The 23,380-nt window shown below is 37.1% G+C and overlaps 1 protein-coding gene across 4 annotated transcripts in view; it reads right to left on the bottom strand.

The window, feature by feature from the left end:
• Window positions 1-2,628: 2,628 nt before the first annotated feature.
• ITPRID2 (ITPR interacting domain containing 2) overlaps window positions 2,629-23,380 on the bottom strand; it is a 39,373-nt gene continuing 18,621 nt past the window's right edge. The window contains exons 10-18 of one of the 4 annotated variants that reach the window (XM_044242471.1): window positions 20,363-20,451; window positions 17,782-18,993; window positions 14,747-14,824; window positions 14,540-14,667; window positions 13,991-14,141; window positions 12,865-12,930; window positions 11,703-12,167; window positions 4,410-4,527; window positions 2,629-3,588 (exon numbers count right to left, since the gene is read on the bottom strand). In XM_044242471.1, coding sequence (XP_044098406.1) covers window positions 4,423-4,527; window positions 11,703-12,167; window positions 12,865-12,930; window positions 13,991-14,141; window positions 14,540-14,667; window positions 14,747-14,824; window positions 17,782-18,993; window positions 20,363-20,451 — 2,294 coding nt within the window. In that variant the 3' untranslated portion in view covers window positions 2,629-3,588; window positions 4,410-4,422. The remainder of the gene's footprint in view (window positions 3,589-4,409; window positions 4,528-11,702; window positions 12,168-12,864; window positions 12,931-13,990; window positions 14,142-14,539; window positions 14,668-14,746; window positions 14,825-17,781; window positions 18,994-20,362; window positions 20,452-23,380) is intronic. The other 3 variants (XM_044242472.1, XM_044242475.1, XM_044242473.1) reach the window with 3 other exon arrangements.

Raw genomic sequence — 23,380 nt, 5'->3', positions numbered from 1 at the left:
CCAAACCCCATAAAAAGGCCCTGAACAAAGGGCTGGCGCGCGAGTCTTCCTAAGACTTGATCGCCCGCAGGTACCTGTGTCAACTCAATAAACCTCGTGCTGTTTGCATCTGATCAGTGGACTCGGCTTGGTTTTTGGGTCCGGGGGTCTCCTCCTGAGAAGGGGTCCATTCCGGGGTGCTTGGAGCCCCGGGGGATCTTTCAAATTAGATATGACAACTTTCTCTATTTAGAATGCAGCCAGGATAAGTGCTAATTAAATGATTCAACATTTATAAAAGATTCTAATAATCAATCATTCATACATAACTTAATACAACTTAGATCCTCAGCTTTAATTATAAGATAGAATATTTCTTCTTCCCGCTTCTTGGAAGCTTATCAATTCTTCCTTCCCAGGAGAGAAAAACAGAAAAAAGGAGAACCAATGTTTGGTTTTGTATTATTCTTCCACAAGCACCACAACTCCCATGTGGACAAGTGAGGAGCACAGGCAGTCACTATCTCCTCAGGAATCCCCCAAACAGACTTTTTCCTTACATTATTTTATCTGTACTTTACTGCATCTTTATTGCCCTCTAAAGTTGAAGTGTATTGTAAACCTAAAACTGCCCTAAAAACATTGTTTTTTTCAGAAAGTCGAAGATGGCAAGCTGAGCAAACAGTCTTAACTGATGTAATACATATTTTAAATGTTACTGAAATTCAGTTGAACGTTCATAGAGGAACAATATGTATTCAAATCTGAGGACCTGCCCAGTTTTGTCCATGGTATATCATTCACGGTGACTCCCAAATTCCAAACCACCATTTTGAGATTCTTTTTCTTCCATGCTTTCTTTCTTCAGGCTCTTAGCACATGTGCAAGCTACAGACAGCTTGGTTTCTTTTTTTTTCTTTTAACAAGCAGTCTCGCCTAGAGACCTTTTTTTTTTTTTTTAAAGATTTTATTTATTTATTTGGCAGAGAGATCACAAGTAGGCAGAGAGGCAGGCAGAGAGAGAGGGGGAAGCAGGCTCCCCGCTGACCAGAGCCCGATACAGGGCTCGATCCCAGGACCCTGAGATCATGACCCGAGCCAAAGGCAGAAATCCAACCCACTAAGCCACCCAGGCACCCCAACAGCTTGGTTTCTTAAAAACAGTTCTTCATCATGCACATAGGAACTCAAACTCAATTTATACATTCTGAATAACCTTTACTAACATTCTTGATTATTTGAACCCATCCTTTCCACTTCCCTTTTTTTTTTTTTTTAATATTTTACTTATTTATTTGTCAGAGAGAGACAGCGAGAGCGAGCACAGGCAGACAGAGTGGCAGGCAGAGTCAGAGGGAGAAGCAGGCTCCCTGCGGAGCAAGGAGCCGGATGTGGGACTCGATCCCAGCACGCTGGGATCATGACCTGAACCAAAGGCAGCTGCTTAACCAACTGAGCCACCCAGGCGTCCCCACTTCCCATTTTTTAAGACTTTTAAGACTCTCTCAAATTCTTTTTATGATTCTTCTTTATATTTTTTCATTTGGCACTTGTAAACTTACCCATATAAAAAAAAGATACCTTTGGTGCCTGGGTGGCTCAGTGGGTTAAAGCCTCTGCCTTTGGCTCAGGCCATGATCTCAGGGTCCTGGGATCAAGCCCCACATCGGGCTCTCTGCTCAGCAGGGAGCCTGCTTCCTCCTCTCTCTCTCTGCCTGTCTTTCTGCCTACTTGTGATCTCTGTCAAATAAATAAATAAATAATAAATAAAATCTTAAAAAAAAAAGATACCTTGCTCTTTCTCACATTCATTTCTACATAGCAGGAGCTAGCATGGTGGCTTTTAAACACAAAGGTTTAAAACAGAGAGAAGGATGAAACTCTTAATAGTGAAGGTTCACTAAATTTTATTTCATGTATATACTAGAGAAATGATCTGTCCATTAGCTTAGTGTACTACTACAACTCTTTTATCTCTAATTTTAACCATCAAATTCTGGGTATCTTGTATTGTCGAAATGAACTGTAAGTGGCTAAAAAGCTGAACAGTTAAAATCATCGATGCCTCTATTATGTTTAATATGGGGTACCTGGTTTATATGTATCATTACTATTATTAGAATCAACTAAGTTGAATACTTTGACCAGAGAATAAAATAATACTTTAATGCCTGTTCTTTGAGTTTAATAGTACATTTTAAATGAAAGTTTTATTTGGCTTCAGATGATAATCATTAGGACCACAAAACTAGATGAGACCAAGAGCAATACAAGCTCTTTCTCCAGGGTGGTCTGGTCTTAACTGTATTTTTCAAAGCATCATAGAAGCCTCTTCAGAAAAAGAAAATATCAGCCTATTAGGTTATAGCCAATTCTTTTGGGCCTTATTTGTTACTCATCAAATCTAATCCAAATTGTTCACATTGTTGTTAAAGAAAAGAAACTATTAAAAAGATGTTAGGCAAAATAAATACTTTATTGCTTTATTTTTAGAAATCAGCCTTTGTGTGATAATTCAAATATTTATAAACTTTTTAGATATTCTTTCAAAGAATATTGTTAACATCTCAACCACTTTTGATTAAAATTTCACACAAAGAAATATAATGAGTTGAAAATTATAAATGCTAAAGGAATAATTCTAATAAATTTGGTTGTTACTTTACACATTTATTTAATACATACAAAACCAAATAGGAAACCACCTTCCTTTTTATTTTTTCCCCCCAAAAACAAACAGTTCTCACTGGTTAAAACTAAATTAAAACCATCTATTATGAGGAGAACAAATCTAAAATACCTCCATTTTGAAAAACAAAACCAGCTTATTCATTTCAATCCATTCAAGTCAGAAGTCTCATTATTTTGGCAATATTCTACTACTTAGTCTAAAAGAAGAAGAAACATCTCCTTATAATATAAGAAGTCAGGACAATGCAAAAAGTATAGTGTTTAACATAACGTATGTTTCCAAAAGAAAAATACTACATAAGCTATAATAAAATTACATTTGTCTTGGTAAAGTAACAATGCTTACAGTGTAAGAACATTAAGTAGTTGTAGGTAACCTCATACAATTCTATCCTACTGCTATTAGTAACCTCCTCAAGAATTAAGAGCAAATTTTACAACAGAACAATTTTTCTCCTTGGAAGTGACACTAATTAACAGCAGTGGAGGGAAAATCATTGGTTGCTTCAAGCTCTCAAAAAAATGAATCAGTTATTGCACAGTAAATACCTCATAGAGGTCAGTGTTTTAAGAAGCTAGTCTAAAGAAATATGTTATTTATAAGTTGTTTAAGTCTGGAAGTTTTCAAGTTTTAAAATTAATTCTACATAGGGAATCAATTGGAAAATATTGACATACAAATAAATATTAGGCTTTTCAAATGGCTACAGTTTTGGTAGTTTAGAAAAGAAAGAAAGTCAGCAAAGTGCCTATGTTTCTATGTACGTTTTTAAAAAAGATATGCATAGAATAAACATTGTACACTGTATACAGTAGCCCAGTCCAGCAGCAAGTATCTTCTGAAGCACAAATAACACCTCTACCAGTGTATATCATTGATAACTCCAACATCTCACAGCCAAAAGGATCCATGCCAACCTTAAAAAGAGAAGTGACCATTAAACATCTTTCAAATATTTGTGTTAAAAGTTCTTTAAAAGGAGGAGGAGTCTCTTCTCTAAATACACACACACACACACACACACACGTGCCTTGTGTGTGTGTATATATAAATAACATCCTTCTTTATAAATTATGCCATGATTAGATATGGACCTATGGAATACTTTATTTTTTCAAGATTTTATTTATTTGAGAAGAGGGGTGAGAGAGAGAGAGCAAGAGAGAACACAAGAGTGGGGGGAGGGAGAAGCAAACCCCCTGATGGGCAGGGAGCCAGAAGCAGGGCCTGATCCCAGGACGCCAGGATCATCACCTGAGCCAAAGGCAGACACTTAATTGACTTGAGCCACCCAGGTGCCCTGGGATACTTTTCTTTAAAATACAAAAAGATAATAATAATTTGTGATTAATTCTCAATCTTGGTCCAAAAGTTATACATCTGAAATACCATTAAAACCAATGGTATCAAAATAATGCTTAATTTTGCAAATTCTGATTTCTTCAATTCCAGTATTTATTTATTTTATTATTTTTTCTTTTTTTCAGTATTTATTTACTATGATGAAATTTCAGGAAAATAACACACTATCAATAATCACCTGGAGGTAAATATTATGAGATTTGACCTACTTACACTTCTAATGGGGCTGTGTGAGTTTTTCACATTGCAGGATCACCTATTATATATATTCTAAAAATTAAAAATGAACCAGAGAACAGTCCTGGGGACTAAGAAAGCATTAAACACTAAGTAGTTATTTATATTTAGCAAAGCAAACATTTTCAGAAAAGTTTACCTATAAATTCCATTTAATGACTATCTTGCTTAGAATTAGATGCTTTACTTGAAGATACTGCTGCCAAAAGTCCGCTTACAATTTCCCGTCTGATTTCACCAACAATAGACTCTTTAATCTAAAATGGAAAAAGAGAAAAATAAGAATTTAACAATATGACTATAATCTACTTTTTCTGTTTTCAGAAAAACAAAAACAACATTTAATTCCTACAATCGGATGTGAGGGCGATCTGGCTGCGACATCTGTCACCCCATTGATCGCCAGGGTTGATTCGGCTGATCTGGCTGGCTAGGCGGGTGTCCCCTTCCTCCCTCACCGCTCCATGTGTGTCCCTCCCGAATCTGCGGCTTGGTTGAAGAGGATGACCTTCCCCGATAGAGGAGAGGACCGTTCTTCGGTCAAGGGTATACGAGTAGCTGCGCTCCCCTGCTAGAACCTCCAAACAAGCTCTCATAATTCCTACAATCAACTAAACCATAGAGAAACACTCATGTAAACCCTCATGAAATATAAAGAGGTAGTGAGGAATCATGTCCATCTATCCTCAAACCTAGATCAGTGTGTGATCTGGCATAACTCAGATAATTCTATTATAAAACAATACCACAATTCTTACGTTGAGAACATTAAAAATGTTATTTATAGATTAAAAAACTCGATTTGCTTCATGACACAAAGGAACCCAGAAGAACTAATTAAATGTTAGATTCACTTTTACGTTTTTTTATTAATGTCTAATTTCATATGGTCATCAACAGTATACTTAGTGTTGTCATTGTTAAGAAATCTCATTAGTGTCAAACTAATATATTGGCATATTGCCTGTTTACACCAACTGAAAACAAAGTATCTAAAGAAGTTATATATTGTTCGAAGCTAACATACACATTTTAAGTAGAAAGAAAAAATGATAATTTAGTACAATTTATTTTAAAACATGAAAAACATCCTCTAAACAACCACAAACTCTAAAGAAATAAATTTTTCTTTAGTTGTATGGTAGAAGTTTGTCACCTGTCTGAAAATTTTGCTTCAGATAAGGATATACAATCTTATTTTATTGTTGGGAAAGGCAAACAGATGTAGGGGCAACAATAACTCCATCAAGATTTTCTTTTCCAGATGCCCAGACACTATGCACGCCCTATCCATGCCTTTTTCTCTCTAATAATACAGCATCACCTCCAAATAGCTCTTTGTGAAGGCTTTATATGTGGATTTCCTGAAATAAACTGATAATGTCTTCCCAAATTAGAACTTGAGACACTTTCAACCAGCTTTTAAAAATTCTACATTTCCACAGTTTCCTGTCAGCCTGATCTATTTCCTAAAATGTTCCTAAGTACATCCTGAACACATCTCAATTGAAGTCTTTCCAAAAATGGCTCTGTATTAATCTGTCACGCAAAACCAGTACATAATACATAGATTTATACAGAAGTACTCACAGAAACAAATGCTCCTTAGCTACCAACCATCTGTTTTGGAATAATTTAAATCAATACAAACTTCTCCTTTTATCTTCTACCAATATTTCTAAACTTTAAACATCAGGAAAAGTGTTTGGCTTTCATACTACTTCACATTTATTTTTAAATGAATATGTGTTGGATACAAATATTATGAAAACCAGAACCTCTTAGCCACAATGTATTATAAGCACAAATACAATGTGTTGAATCAGAACTTTTGCAAACCTGTATTTACAGAAGACAAGAAGTAGTCTTCCCAGTCCTGCTATTGCATGCAATATGGCAATTTTAGTAACTTTCATCATTCTTTATCATTCAAAAAATAAAACAGAACCCAAAAAGTATTCTCTACAAACCAAAAATGTGTGCCAACACTTTTTGAGGGTACAGACATTATTGGAAGCATAAAAAAAGGTCTGGCCGAGGAGGATGTTGTAATGTAGAAGGGCCCAAAATGAATATTGTTTCATAAAACGTTAAGAGGAAATATAATGTATTAACTCACTAAAACATAAGAACAGAGAATGAGAGATCTGTATAGGCTACAAGAGGAAAAAGTAAAAACTTCTCAGAGAATGACCTTAAAATAGTAGGTCATGAAAAATAATGGCAACTTCAGGTCACACTGTGGAGAGAAAACTGCAGCAAGAGCACCTCGGAGGTGAGAACAGGGAGTGTCACTAACAGACGGTTCCCACCAGGGTGCAGGAACCTGGATTAGGAAGACTGAGGTCAAAGGGGGATGTGTTGTGCTGTGAGCTAGTTCAGGGAGACAACCGTGTCTCACTTATCAGTGTACCTGGCATAAAATAAGTGCTCGATAAATGTCTGAACACACTGCGTTTATGAGAAAGAGAAAAGCAATACAGAGTGAAGGCAGGAGGAGGGAGAGAGACACAATATCTGAGACCGAAGGTAGAGAAATATAGGATTATAGACAGACTAGCACTGAAAACAATAAAATGCCTTTAATAATTAAATGAAGGAATAAATGTATGGACAAATAAATTAGCTCCCACGTCTCACAGGCTACAGGATTAGGAGTGAGAAAACTCTATTGGGATGGATGGGAAAACTGCCCTTACGAGCACAATTTCCAAAACGTGGTATAGCTGAACACAGACTTGAGTGAGATTAAGAAAAGAATGCTCACAGGCAAGAGAAGCAGATAGTTGAAAGTGTGAAGTGTGACAGGTATAGCCTGGGTGATGACTCTGTGGCGGCCATTAGATCAAGTGATGACTGATCGAAACTGTAGTAAGAACACAAACAAGCTACGTATTTACCAAAACACATGTTTAATGCATGTCAGATGGCCTATAATAAAGATACTAAAAGGCATGAACCAAGCCTAGGAAATTCATCAAACCAAAAAGTACTCTCTAAAGAGAAAAGCAATCTATGTTTATTCTTTGTTGTTTAATTTTGTCGATTTGCTTCTATGGCACATGCTCACTTACTAGATTTTTCTTAAGTTTTTTTTTTTTAAACTTTTTAAATAATTGTAAACAGTTTCAGGCCACTGATTACATACACTGCAGACCACCTGGGCAAATTTTAAGAGTGTAATTTTTTCCCCACTGCAACATATACAATCTGTGCAAAAGTGTGTTACCTTTAATATGACAAAAGCTTTGTTATTGAATGAGTATATTAAACATTTCTCTGAAAGAGAAAACACTTCTTTGAAAAAGAAGCTCTTTCTCCTTCAGAAGAACTCTACTGTATTAACACATTATAATGAGAGCATACTTTTTCAAAACTTCACATATGGTGAAATGGTGAAAACAAAAACCTGACAGATATCATTGTTTTCATGCATCCAAGAGTGCAGTAAAAAACATCCTTGAACGTATCTGCCATACATGCTTAATCTTTACCTGCAAAACATTCAAATGGCTTAAATCCTGCCATCCTGAGGAGTAGCTTTTGTTAATGGGTGTCAGGAGCACAAAATTTACTGGAAAGGCAGAGTCTAATTTAATTTTCTTGGTAGCTGATACGTAGCTTTAACAAGCTACTCAGTACCATGGGTATTTAAACAAAAAGATTAGGAATTTGAAACGAATGGCATTAAGACTAATGTGAATTTAATACATGTTGTCAACAAAGTTTAACAGAACACCCTTATAACTGAGCTAAGATATTATCAACACATTTTTTAAAATTATAAATGGCATTGGACTAACTTATCTAATAGTGTATACTTTCTAAGTGCTTCAAAATAGTTTCTTTTTTTTTTTTTTTAAGATTTTATTTATTTATTTGACAGACAGAAATCACAAGTAGACGGAGAGGCAGGCAGAGAGAGAGAGAGGGAAGCAGGCTCCCTGCTGAGCAGAGAGCCTGATACGGGCCTCGATCCCAGGACCCTGAGATCATGACCTGAGCCGAAGGCATCGGCTTAACCCACTGAGCCACCCAGGTGCCCAAAATAGTTTATTTTCTTAAGTACATCAAAATTCCTTTTAACACCTTGTGTTATTTATATATTTTGCTTGTTAAGACCTTATCTGTAAATAGCAAAAGGGTAAATGTTAAGCCCAACTTCCTCCAAACTATGTCAAATGTTGAATTAGGGGGTTTCTTTTTTTTTTTTTTTTTTAAAGATTTTATTTATTCATTTGACAGACAGAGACCACAAGCAGACAGAGAGGCAGACAGAGAGAGGAAGGGAAGCAGGCTCTCTGCTGAGCAGAGAGCCCGATGTGGGGCTCGATCCCAGGACCCTGAGATCATGACCTGAGCCAAAGGCAGAGGCTTTAAACACTGAGCCACCCAGGCACCCCCGAATTAGGGGGTTTCTAATGAACAGGTTTAGTTACAAATTCTGAAAATTTCCTCAGACATTTGCCCTGCATGTCAGTTTAAATGTCTTCAAAATTATAAAATCTTTCTTATATTATGGGAGGTTCTTTTTTTTTTTTTTTTTTTTTTTTTAGTTTATTTATTTGACAGACAGAGATCACAAGTAGGCAGAGAGGGAGGCAGAGAGAGAGAGAGGGAAGCTCTCTGAGCAGAGAGCCTGATGCGGGGCTCAAACCCAGGACCCTGAGATCATGACCTGAGCCGAAGACAGAGGCTTAACCTACTGAGCCACCCAAGCACCCCTTTATGGGAGGTTCTACCCAAATGATCAAATACTTCTCTAGGACCAAGAAACAACTATCTTTTCTACATGTTATGTCCTATCAGCCAAAGAATCAAAACGTTTTGGTCCTTTTTGGAGTTTTACTCCTCAGAAATTACAACACACATCAGGTGACTTATTAACAACTTTAAAAATGAGGACTCAATTGTGCATTAGGGAATATTTATGCCAAACAAGCGAAATTCAGTCAAGTTTTCAAGGAAAGCTTTCAAACTAAAGCAAGCTAAAGCGAACAAAAATATCACATTTCTGGGAAAGAAAATGTACCCTAAAACTTACTTCTTCATATAAAACTTACCTCTTGCTATATATAGTGTAGAGAAAAATAATTACTTAATTTTATACAATTACTCTTTGAAATGAAACATATAAATAAAAATGGATTCTAATCATTTGCATCTAACTGAGCAAGATGGATATACAGAGCCTGCTACACATTAGCCAGCTACATATAATCAACTTAGAAAAAATACATTTGTAGAACAAATAAATTTATAGAATTTAAGACCTTCTAAACTTTGAGCTGGTAATTCAAGTCATGAAAAGAAATTATAAACATACAGTCTCTTCTGCTATAATGCTGGTTTTGAAAATGTAAATTTGTCTCAACATGATTGAAATATTAGGAAACAACTTGAGTATAATAGAAATTTCACGTTCTGCTTATGTGCAGTTTCATCTGTAAGAAATATTGGGTGAACACAGATGACAGCATTCAGCTGAACGCAGGAGCACAGTACACGAAATACACATACATTAAACATCCACCAGCTCTCTCAGTTCAATGTGTCATGAGCCACACCTACTCACATCTGATACTAAAACTTTCTGCTGAATTTCATCTTACTCTCCTCTGCTACCCTGCAATACCTCACAAGCTGCAACTCTTCCAAAGCCCAGCTACACAAGCAAATTTCAGGTATTTTTCAAGGTCAAATGCCATATTTATTGCAGTATTTATGTATCTCTTAACCATTTAACATGTATAAAATTGTGCTATTTTTGTTAGGTTTCTATCCTCTTTTAAATATGTCACTTACAAAGTTTTGGTTATGCTTCTAATCCTATTTTCCCCATAAGCTCTGTGGTTTTAACTGCACCAATGTGCACAGCACAACAACTTTAAGGAGTGCATATATATTATACCATAGTAAAACTGACTGTATTTATTTTTACTGTACTTCTCAAGCTACTATTATGCAGCTATGAATGATGGCACATCATACCCATGAACTAATCTCTGGACTCAGAGGATCAATGGCCCATTTGAGAGAAGATTCTGGTCTGCTGCCACCATTCTTGACCTGTAACCACTACAAATCTGTTCGTATGTTACTCACAAATTAATTTTAAAAATACCTTAAGTTCAATTGCTTAGATTCAATTTATTAGAAATATGTAAATTAAAAATAGGGAGCCACTGACCCTAATTTCTCTGGCCCATTTTGCCCTTTTTCATTTCTAAATGCTTGAATACAGTATACTACATGTTTTTCTGTGTAATTTTATTGTTTCCTGAATTAGTTTTATTTACAGTTCTACTAGTCTTTTAAGCTTAAGGATTTCATGTATTATATGTATTTTTTTTATCCGTTACAGAGCAACATACTCAAAAACACTCTTAAGAAGTTTTTCTGTTTTTTGTTTTTTTTTTTTTTTTAATGTATAGGGTTATCCCCTTTTTGACCAATGGAAAAATCCTTTCTCATCATGGGTTTTAGTATCACTGGGAAAGAACTATGGATAATTATGGTTCTTCCTCAGTTACTCTTAAGAGAATAGATTGAAAAAAATATATTCAACATGTGGAACTTTTATCCTGTGTACTCTATTACATTTTATACCTGGACATACTGTGATTTGGGAAAAAAAGGAAAAAATTAAAAGCCATAAAAAATTTTGATCTGTGCTCTCACTATTTTCATATGATATATATATATAACATATATATGACATATATATATTATTCCTTCTTATTGCTTGATCCTAGTGTCCAAAACAGCTATTTTACTAATTTTCTCAATCAACTTTTGACCTGTGACTACTAGTCTTCCTAATTTTTGCAGTCCTTTTGGTAACCTAGAACTATGGTTAAATGCTTCAGGTTCACACATTGCTATTACCCAGGGTAAACCTTCTTTTCTTTCTGTATTTCTATCTTTGAACAATTCATGTATCTTTCATGTATCTCTACCATCCTTTTTTTTTTTTTTTTTAAAGATTTTATTTATTTATTTGACAGAGAGAGGGATCACAAGTAGGCAGAGAGGCAGGCAGAGGGAGAGAGGAGGAAGCAGGCTCTCTGCGGAGCAGAGAGCCCGATGCGGGACTCGATCCCAGGACCCTGAGATCATGACCTGAGCCGAAGGCAGCGGCTTAACCCACTGAGCCACCCAGGCGCCCTCTCTACCATCCTTTAAGCCAAACGGATCAAATTCTTTATACTTATCATTTCACACTGGAGTATAAAATTTGCAGAAATGCCATTAGAAACATATCTTAATAGACATGAGCTAGATCAATGGGAAAGTTCTCTGAAAATTTAATTTAAAAGCTTTCTGAAAACTACTGAATACAGTGAATCAAAGGAATATCTTATAAATAACGTCCAAATAAAACCTCCTCCAACACATACTGCCAAATAAATTAAGCATGGATTTTACTCACCTCCCGTATGACTTGCTGCAACTCATCTTGCTCCACATTTTTATGCATTTCCCCAGCAGCTGGCCTTAATGGGATTTTTCCATTGCCTTCTTCCACTTCAGATTTAGGTCCTACAGCTTCCAAGGCTTCTTCGGCAGCTCCAACTTCCTCAGAACTTTCCACATCTGGTGGTGTCTGCACAGAGCCTGTTCTAGAAGGAGCAGTGGGTGTTAGGGCCACTGATGCTCGGAATACTTTCTTGCTTGGTACTAGATGGGTCTTAGGTTTGCCCACTGAGTCACCAGAAGGTACTCCACTTCTTCTATTAGCATGAGACGGACCAGAACATACAGAAGATGACTCTGAAGTTGCTTGGGAGAAAATGGATTCTGAGCTTTCTCCCGGAGGAATTTCAAATCCCACTTCTCCAAGTCCCATGCCCAATTCAGACTTCAGATAGGATTGTTCCCGCATCAGTTCAGTGACCTGGAAGTCAGAAAAATTGTAATTCTTCTTTCTTTAAATTAAGACTGGTAGTTAGAAGAAGATTAAAATTCTAGTTGTGATTACTGCTAAAAATCACCTAGCTTGTAAAGACATGATTCTAATTCATCTAGTAACTACTTAATTTTATTTGCAAAAACATAGGAAAATGTAAATTCGTGATGAGACAAAGCCATAAAATACATAGCTAGACTATATGGTTGGATGAAATTTTACTTGTTAATGCATGGGTTTCCAAATTACTTGTTAAGGAATAGTAACCAGTGAAAAGCAAAATAGCTAATCATAATGCTTTGGCATCCAGATGAATCAGTTTCTTTAAAACATAACAAAAATCAGACTTTTGTTCAAGAAGTAGTCATCCTACAAATCCAACTGCCTGAAGGACCTGGAAACACTATGAAAGCATATTTTCTCTGTAGCATAAATTAAATACTTTTTATAATCCATTACCTCCTTTACACCATAAAGATAAATCTCCATTGCAAATAACTGGCTTTCTAATGGACTAAGATGGCAAAAGAGTTTCAGAAGTGCCAAACTCACTTCCAATCAATTTAGTTATCATCAAATTCTGTATTTAAAAACAAAAACATTTCATCTACACGGGGAAAATAGTGTGTTTATGAAATGTTATTATCATTCCCTTCCCCAGTGATTTGAAAGGAGAGAGGCTTACTGGTTCCATTACATTCAATGGAGAAGGGCATGACAAGTTATCAGCGCTTCTACTGCCACACATTCCCTGGAAAAATAAGAACAATATATATGTATGTATGTATAAATTATTTCTTCAAAATGCAAGTTTTTCACAAAAAATGAAGGAATTATTGCCCTGAAACATTCTTTTATGTCATGAAGGTCACTCTTAACTCTCTCGGGATTCTATAAAATATGTTAATTCTGACCGAATTAACACATTCATAGATGTTCTGATTCTCTGCTGTCACCAATATGCATTTCTAAAAATAATGTATTGAAACCATTTATGGAAAAAGATATTCACCAATGATAAGTGATAATCTTATTCTATGCTACACATATATATGTGTAATACACATTCTTTTTCTACTGATTCTACTCCATACGGGTGCACATATATGTGTGTACAGAGTTATCTGTTGTTGACAAAATCAAGTATGTGATTCAAGTAACAGCAAAGTTCATTATTTCCACATTTCAAAACAATGTATTTCACAACTGCAAAGATTACAGCAATAATAATCAAATGCCGAAATTTAAATTTCACTCAAATAAACATTGTAAGTTTGAAAAGTGACACAAAACAAAGAGAAAGTATTTATTCTCTTGGCTGTATACATGTTTTCTGCCTTTAAAAAAGATCTCATTTGATTCCTTAAAAAATTAAAGACTTGCAAAGAATCCAAAATAAAGGAAAAACTTAAAACTAATAGTTATTTATTCAAAGACAAGAAGGGGAAAAAGACTGAGTGAAATACATATTTATGTTCTTGGCAGTTAGTTACAGGCAGGGATTAAAATCTAAATTAGTTACATATTAACCCACTACCATTTTTAAAACTCCTAAAAATTTTGTATTGTTCCTTAATCTTTATTAAAAAATCATTAACATTTTTCAGTATATTTCTAAATATATTAAATATTTAAGAAAAGAATCACAACTTGCTCATTTAACTGATCTGTGGGAAAGTTTCCTTAAACACTGTGCTTGCCTCAATACCATTAAAATAGTGTTTTAAAATTAAGGCATTGGTCCTAAATTATGTGGAGCATGATACATAAGTCCTAAGTGAAACCCGCAGACAAGCCCCAAGGCACCATACCATAAGGGCTGAAGAGCGGAAGGGAGAAGGCATGCGCACAGTGCGGAACTGCTCCTCGAGGGCCAGCAGGCGCTCTTCCAGCTGCAGTTCCAGGTCCTGAAGCTCCATGCGGACCGAATTTCTCAAACTCTGAAGCTGATCAACTTCATACCTATCAGTGTGATTACAGGCACAAGGTTGAAAAAAGCAGTTTGGAGATTCACATTCACCACTCTTTCACAAGTGATTAGAAAGTATTGAGATGGCCAGTTCTAAAAATTAGCATGACAGCAACTGCCACAGGTGTGACCAGTAGGACAAATGGTCTTTCTTCCTCTACCCTGTATCTCAAATATTCCAAACTAAAACCACATTACAACCACTGTTTTCCTTAATACACTGAAAGCAGTTTAATTAGTAAAACACTATGCCTAATTTTATTTACAGTGATTCACAAAATATAAGGTACACAGCACCAGACATAAAACCAAGCTTAAAAAAAAAAAGGTGACAATTCTTTTTTGGAATGAAAAATATTTTGAGTTAGATTAAGACAAAATGAACTTTTACCTTTCCTCCTCAGTCATATGATGATAAACCATAGTTTGCTGACGCAGCATTGCCAACTCTAAATCCATCATTTGCGTTCTAAATAAATTCAGGCTCCGCCTCATTACCTGGAGCTCCTGAAAAGTATTCTAAAATACAACATGACAAAATTATACTTCTAAATCATATAAATTACTTTGTACCACAAAGATCTAAATAAGAACTCACTTCATATAGAGGTAGAACAGATGATTTCTGAGTACTATATGGAGCAGCAGCAAGATCAGGTCCTCTTGTCATAGGGTACTATAAAAAAGTGAAAGTAGGATTACAAATCAATGTTAAAGTGGTTATTTCCAAATTATCTAAGGTGTTAAAAAGGTGATTTGGGGCCTACATATTTTTTATTTGATTTGGGGCCTATGAGGCGGAAAAAAAAAAAAAAAAAAGCAGCAACAACAACAACCACCAAAAAATGCGACTTCATTTTGTAAGCAGGAACCCAATCAGTCCCCAGTGCCACCTGATTACTCCTAGCTGTTTCAGGTATAAGTCAGCATATAAGGAACAGAGAACAGGCAACGAAACATGTATCATTTAAATCTATGTCTTACAGGACTTCCCTCTTGCCTTGAGGAAATAGAAAACAAAAACAAAACTCAAAAATGTAGAAGTGATAGCAAATTCTGAGATTACAGGGAATTACTGAGTTGGCTGGAGAGAGTAGTAAGCAGTCATCACACTTATTCGTAGACATTTAGGCATCTACTATATCTCACTATTTTAAAGAGTGAAGAAAAAAGACAAAAGGCATTCCCAGCCTTCAAGAGTTCTCACAGTGTAAGAAGGAAAAAAAAAAAAAAAAAAAAAAGAAGTGAGAAAAAACTTAGAATGTTGGGGTGGGGGAGGGGAGTGCTATGACAGAACAAACAAAAATCTAGATTGGGTGAGTAAATGATCCCAGCACTGGTGACACCTGAGCAGAGTCTTAACAATAAACAGCACTTGATCATGCAAAGAAAGGCAAGGACGGGGCATTCTAGGTTCAAAAACAAAAACAAAAATAAAAACAGTGGCATTCGTAAAAACAGACACCCTGGAATGCACACCTATTTGGAAGCCTGCACGCAGTCCAACACTGCTGGCGGGCACACACACAAAGAATTAGACTGGAGAGATAAGCAAAGACCAAAGCCTCTGTCTCCTGGGGGGGTAGTGAGGGGTGGTAAGAAGATTAATTAGCTGAGTTGCTGATAGGACATCGGAGAGGAGATGACCACATGCAGAGCAGAGTAATAAGCTGCTCTAGAAAGGTGCTCCATTAGGATGTAGGCCGACAGAGCCCTGTTTCACATAATTACAGCTGAAAGGCTGGCTCTCTCACTCACAGACAAAACTAAATAAGATTTATAAGAAGGAAGAATACCCACATTCTAGTTAGACTGGAAATCATTTGGAGACAGTCGTCATGAGGATAAAATCTATATTTAAAAGAAGGTGTACTTGGGGCACCTGTGTGGCTCAGTGAGTTAAATGTCAGGCTCTTGGTTTCAGCTTAGGTCATGATCTCAGGGGCCCGAGATCAAGCCCCACATTGGGCTCCATGCTCCAGAGTCTGCTTGAGATTCTCTCCTCCTCCTTCCTCCTCCCTCCCCTTCTGCCACTCCCCTCATGCACTCTCTCTATCTCTGAAAAATAAGTAAATAAAATATGTAAAAGAAGTTATACTTTACTGCATAACTTAAGAAGCTGCAACTTAAGGTACCTGGGTGGCTCAATCAGTTAAGTGTCTGTCTTCCGCTCAGGTCGTGATCCTAAGGTCCCGGGATCAAGCCCCTCGTCAGGCTCCCTGCGCAATAGGGAGCCTGCTTCTCCTTCTCCCTCTGACTCTCACCTCCACTCATGCTCTTTCTCTCTGAAGTAAATAAAATCTTAGAGAAAAAAAAATTGCAACTTTTGGAGAGCCTGAGTGGCTCAGTTGGTTGAATTTGACTTTTGACTTCGGCTCAGATTGTGATCTCACAGTCGTAAGATCCAACCCTGCATCAGGCTCTGTGCTGTGTGGAGCCTGCCTATTATTATCTCTCCACTTCTCCTTCTGCCCTCTCTTCCCTCCCTAAAATAAAATTAAATAAATAAATAAAGTATATGCTCCTCTCCCTCTCTCTCTCTTTTTTTTTTTTTTTAAGATTTTATTTATTCATTTGACAGAAAGAGATCACAAGCAGGCAGAGAGGCAGGCAGAAAGAGAGGGGGAAGCAGGCTCCCCACTGAGCAGAGAGCCCTGATCACAGGAACCTGAGATCAGGACCCGAGCCGAAGGCAGAGGCTTTAACCCACTGAGCCACCCAGGCTCCCCTCCTCTTCCTCTCTTAAAAAAAAAGTTGCAACTTTCATTTTTACTTTCCTAGTAGCTTCCTATTTTGTCATCATAAAAGATCTATTACATATATTCTAAGCCTGACTCCTAGCTGAACACTGGGATCATTACATTACATTGTCATTTCCATTTCTTCAACTGTCTAAACACAAGTAGCTTGGAGAGAGATTTAGAAAGGAAATGTGAAATGCAAACCTAAAGACAATTTAGTTATTTTCAAAGCTTTTTTGGGGAATTATTTCCAGCCTACTTAACATATCTGAGAGTAATAATTTTAAAAATGACAAGACACACAGACTATTTTTATTCAAATTCACACTTTACCTGATTTTTTCTTTTCTGAGGTAGTTCCAGTCTCTGAAACCAGTGGAAGCAGACTCATTCTGTGCCAGGAGACCCAGCACCAGGAGTCAGGAGATGGAGGGAAAAGTTTAGTCAGAGAGCTATGAGCAGAACCAGGAGAACGCACTGCGACACAGAAGCCGAGGGGAGGGAAGCTTAGAAAGGAAAAAAGCGGTAAACACCGTCAAATGGCAGAGAAAAAGAAGAGAAAGTATTTGAGAGTGAAGATTTTTTATTAATAGGGACAACCTGCCTAAGACCACGGAGAAGAGGCTAAAGAAGGGAGATCTACCCAATGAGCAAAATCTCTTCCCTAGAAGGGAGGGAGATTATGAACAGAGAAATCAACCTTGTTCAGGACTAATTACAGCTTCTCCCTTGATACAGGAGGGCAGAGTATAGGAGGGCGGCAGGTACATGTAAGTTTGGGCATGTAAGAAAATGAAGCTGAAGTGGATCAGGCCTCACGGGACCTAGCTTCTCAGTGAATTAAGAGGTGTTCAAATCAATGAAAGAAAAAAAAGATATTTTTTCCTCATACCTGTGAAAGATTCTGCAGTGAGTTTCTAATATCATGCAATACTCTTCGCAACTGCATCTCGATGGCAGAAGGAGGGTTCGCAGAGCACGCTCGGTAAGGGTAGGCAGCATGTCTATGCGAGTTAGGACACCCAAAAGGGGCACTGAAGGCACTACAAGTGGTGCCTGTTATGTTGGGAACACTGTGAGTGCTCAGAGTTCTCATGTGCTCACACAGGGGCCTGTCCTGCCACTCAGAGTGGACAGAGTGAAGAGAACAGGTGGACTGAGATACAGGTGCTGGAGCATACAGTGAACAGGTAGGAGTCCTTCGATGATGGCATTCCGCTGACCGGTTCACCTCGCTCTGAGGGGCTTCTTCTTTCTTCACGGATGACGGAGAGATGAAAATAGTGGATTTAACTGAAGACGGACCATCATGTTCAATCACCTCTTTCCCTAATTCCTGTTCCTCTTCAGGTGTGTACTTATAGGTGAAGGAAGGTGGACTGCATCTGGTTTCCTTTCCTGGGGACAACCGGACATTGACAGAGGATACAACTCTTACTGGGCTCAATAAGGTGGTTGGTAAAGACTGAGACCTTCTTAGAGGATAGCCAGCTTTTGCAAACAAGTACCTCTGTTTTAAGAGATCTTTTGATTTTATCAAGCTACGTCCTACTCTTTGGTGAGACAGACTACAAACCTTCATTTGAGCTCTTTGCAAAGCTGTATTAACTCTGTCCACAGAAGATGGAGGCCCAGTTGTGTTTTCAGAGCTCTTCTCGCTGCATCTAGCTTCAATAGAAGCCAGTGATTTCAGAATATGGTGTGTGGTATAGTGGGCAAATTCGTATTCACTGCTTTTATCCACATCACTTTCAGCACTTGCTTCCCTCAGCAGGTCCACTGGCTGTGTTGGAGACAAATCCTCTCTCATTTCACTAATTTCAGTAAAGTGACCTCCTGTGCTGCACATGGATTGTGTGTTTCCTGCATTCTCCACAGTCTCGCTCTGGGGGAAATCCTGGCTATCTGACCTTTTCTTTTCGGCAGCTATTGCTGCCTTCTCTCTTCCCTTTTGAAGAGGGATGAGCGACTCCTCCTCTGATTCATTAAAATAAGGCTGGTCTTGTGCTGTTGGTGTGACAAGGTCTTCACCAAATGATGTGACTGTTGTCTCACTATCACAACTATCAGCGCTACTCCCCATGGCTTGCAAAGACTCGGGAACCTGTGAAAGGAAAACAGGTAGGAAGATGGATAATTCAAATAGGAAGTATCATTAACAAAAACACCAAACTGATGTGATGCTTTTGTATCTTCACGATCTCCCACCTCAGTTAGGGTCCTGGTACTACTAAAAACTGTTTTTCACTGAATCTAATTGGCAACCCCTCCACTTTCCCACAAAGATTATTCCAGAATTTTACTATTTTCCTTAGCTCCCCTTTTCAGCACCCATTTCCCTTTCTTCCAAGATATGACACCAAATCACTGAAAAGATGGACAAATGTTTCTTAATTTTCTTCCCCAACACCTACAAAAGTTCCCATAACTCTCCCCACCATTCCTTCCTTTCTGTTCTGGAAGAAAACTATCCTTTTTTTCAAAGTTAATCCTCCAGTTTGTGCAGCCAATCACATCCTCTCCAGGACTAGTATCACTTCACAATTTCATCCCAGATTTTTCGGCATCAGACTGCCCTATTAGAGCTCTCTCCCTTGGCCAGACAACTTCCCTGAGTCATTCTCATATGAGAAAGACACAAAGACCTATCATCTTTATTTGAAAAAGGAGTCAACATTTGTATCTCCTCCTATCATTGATTTGATCTCCATTCATGCTTCTCCTCATTACTCCCTCAGAACCACTCACTCAACCACTCACTTTCCAAAAAGCCAATTTCTTATCTTGCTCATGTCCACAGATTTCCTTTAAAGAAAAGGCTCTTCAACTTCCAGTTCTTCTGCTCACTGGATTATTCTTTCTGAGTCTCTTTCTCTTGTCCATGTACCCCAGGACTAGGTTCCCAGAGTCTCTTTTGGGTCATCTTTTTCCCCTACTCCACATTTCTTTAAAATTTGGTTATAGATATTTTAAACACTTTCAAGATACTTCTGTACCTTTGCATACAAGTGTTCCATATACTATACACAAATTATAAACTCTAAGGATAAAGATGTGCTTATTGTGTGGGTTAACACTCTAGCATCAGAGTCATATAATATTCAGCAAGCTATGCAACATAGTTACTGTTAGTTATTAAATAAAACAATTATGGTAAAATACAGAAACAATTACGGGAAAGCAGAAGAAAAATACCAAACAGAATAATGATCAAAATAACCTCTGTTTACTGAAAGCCCAAAAATAAAGGAGAAGCTCTTTTTATTTGTAAATGTTCAGTCAGAGAGAGATGTATAATTAGTGAAAACTAAAACTTGTAGTCAAATGCTTGGATAACATCCACATCCTGGAATTTTTTATTCTGTAATTTGAAAAATAAAGATTAGACAGATGAGGTCTTAATATATAGAGTTACTGAAAAATCACACGAATATGAAATTAATCACAGTGCCTACTACAATAGAAATTTTTACCTGAAGATGATTAAGGGAGAGGCAATCTGTCGAATCTTCAGCAAAACCACTGCTATCAGAGTGCTGACTTGCAGTACGTAATAGATGATCTACCGAAAGAAATGTAGTTAGGCAAAACTGCTGAATATGACTGACAAGAAAATATTACAGATATATGATTCCTAACAGGTAAATATATTGGTTCCTTCTTAGAAAAATATGCATCCGTATACAAGATGTGTCTTCAAAGCACAGGAGGTTAACTAGAATTCATCCCCAAACAGAATCAGATCTATCAAAAATTCTCAGCATTTAGTTGCTAATTAAGTTCTAGTGTTAATGTATTTTGATAAACCCAATTAATGTTTTTTTTTTTTTTTAAAGATTTTTTATTTATTTGTCAGAGAGAGAGAGGGAGAGAGAGCGAGCACAGGCAGACAGAATGGCAGGCAGAGGCAGAGGGAGAAGCAGGCTCCCTGCCGAGCAAGGAGCCCGATGTGGGACTCGATCCCAGGACGCTGGGATCATGACCCGAGCCGAAGGTAGCTGCTTAACCAACTGAGTCACCCAGGCGTCCCAACCCAATTAATGTTTTATCTTTGGAAGACAACTGGCTGAAATGAAGAATCATGTTAAAAAAATAGAAATCCCAAAGTAAAATGTAAAGTATTACTAGATATGTAAAGATATTTAGCATTATCTTAGTAGATATGTAATAGATATTTAGCAGATGAAATTAGAAGTTTAAATGTAGTGTGTAAAAAGTTCGATTATTTTCCTAATAAGAAAATGAGACTATAACTAGGGTGTCAAATAATTTGCATGCCAGAGTACTTAAATGTTAATGATACTTCAAATGATGCAAACATTTTAAAGTCATGATAATCAATGATTTCCTAACAATTGCATGAAATTCAAATACATTCAACTAGTACATAATACTGTTAATTTTATTTAAAAAAACCGTCTGGTTTTTAGCCTGAAAACTCTAATTCTTGGTTAGGATAACCTAAAAACACTTTATAAAGTAAAAAGGCCAACCAGGTACAGCAAGAGTGATCACATGCCCATCCACACTGTAAGTAGAGGAGGACTTTACAGCTATTACATTTCCTAGGAAAGAAGCTTCATGAGAAAGTCAAGTTCTGTAAACCTTCAAAAGCACCAAGCTAAATAAAGTGTTTACCAAATCCACATTCAAGATTTGAATGATAGAACCTGATAATACATTTGAATAAAATCCAAAATCAATTAAAATTCACTAGACTTTGAAAAATATCCCACTGTAGCCTCAGGTCCAATGTAGAGCATCACAGAATAGCATATTTTTTTCTCATTATAATTTAGAATAATTCTGTAGTATTGTTTTTAAGTTAACAAAACTGCATAATGAGATATAAAAAACTAATCCATACCTTTGATAAGTCTAGGTAAACTGGAACAATTGTGAAATGGAACTGGAATAAGCTGTTACCATGGGTACTAATTATGCATTATATCAACTGAGAGAATGATTAACATCTTACATCAGAGCAGTTATCACCATAATTACATGTTATCACCATAATTACATGTTTGCTTGTCTTTTTTTTTTTTTTAGACTGAGTCTTCTGAAGACAGAAACCTCATTTACTCTATTTTGTATCCTAGTACCTAGAACAATTGAACAATAAAAATGTTTGCTGAATAAATCAATGATAACTTTCCCCTTAAAGCAACAATAAAATTAAACAGTGGCTTAAAGGATTTAGAAGTGAAACTGGCTATCTGGTTGGGCAAAGGGCAATTGCTGGAGGGTCTGGGGAAGCCGGAGTGACCAACACTACTCAAGGTTCTCTCTGCTGAGATCTGCTTTATCTGTAGCAGTGTACAGTCTGTGTTGAGTTCGCCTCTGTGGTTAGCCTTGAGTTCACACGCACTAGGTCAGATTGTAGACTATTTGGGCTTCAGAGCAGGTGTTGGGCAGTGGAAAGAAAAAGGAGGCCTGGGTTCAAGTTCCTACTTTATCACAATAAGCAGTAACTTCTCTCCGCCACAAAACAGAATAATTCTTCTATCTCTCACAGGGTTACTTTAGGAACTAAATAGGGTATAAGTGAAACTATTCTGTAAACTGCAAATCACAATCTATTTTCTTTAGTCATTTCACAAAAAAACACAGATCTCCACAGAAAAAGGTGGAATTAAAAACGGTCAGACCGGGGCGCCTGGGTGGCTCAATAGGTTAAAGCCTCTGCATTTGGCTCAGGTCATGATCCCAGGGGTCATGATCCCAGGGTCCTGGAATTGAGCCCTGCATCAGGCTCTCTGCTCGGGGGGGAGCCTGCTTCCCTTCCTCTCTCTCTGCCTGCCTCTCTGCCTACTTGTGATCTCTGTCAAATAAATAAATAAAATCTTAGGAAAAAAAAAAAAGTCAGACCTCTGTGATAGCTGAAAAGATTACATATTATTTCTAATTAAAAACCAGGAAGTTAGAGCAAAACATTAAAGTGAGAACAAAACCAAACCTAGAATTTGTATTTGTCTAATATCATAAAGACACAAACAGAACTTATATACTCTATATAGGATTAAAGAAAATTTGTATATCCTGAATAAGGAAAATGTTTGATTGCTCTCAGTATAGCTTACTGAATGTCAGTTGTGACAAAAGTTGAGTCACTAAACCTTTCTAGGCTTCAGAATTTTTTTTTAAGAGATAGACAGAGAAAAGGGGGTGGGATGCAGAACAGAGGGAGAGGGAGAGAGAATCCTAAGCAGGCTCCATACCCAGCTTAGAATTCAATATGGGGCTCAATCTCACCACCCTGAGATCATAACCTGAGCTGAAATCAAGAGTCAGATGCTTAACTGACAGAGCCACCCAGGCACCCATAGGCTTCATCCTAGGACTGGGTATGAAATTAAAATTACTGTAACTTCAAAAGTCCTAGGACTAAAGTGCAAAATATTTTTATGCATGTAATATATTCATTTTTATTAAACTTGTGAAATGCACATTTTACTAGTGATTCTAATTCTGTAATTATAACCTAAGAT

The sequence above is a fragment of the Neovison vison genome, chromosome 3 (genome assembly GCF_020171115.1).
Source record: "Neovison vison isolate M4711 chromosome 3, ASM_NN_V1, whole genome shotgun sequence".
In the NCBI taxonomy this organism is placed as follows: Eukaryota; Metazoa; Chordata; class Mammalia; order Carnivora; family Mustelidae; genus Neogale; species Neogale vison.
Note: the sequence above shows the minus strand (reverse complement) of the source record. Positions and strands in the feature narration are given on the sequence as shown.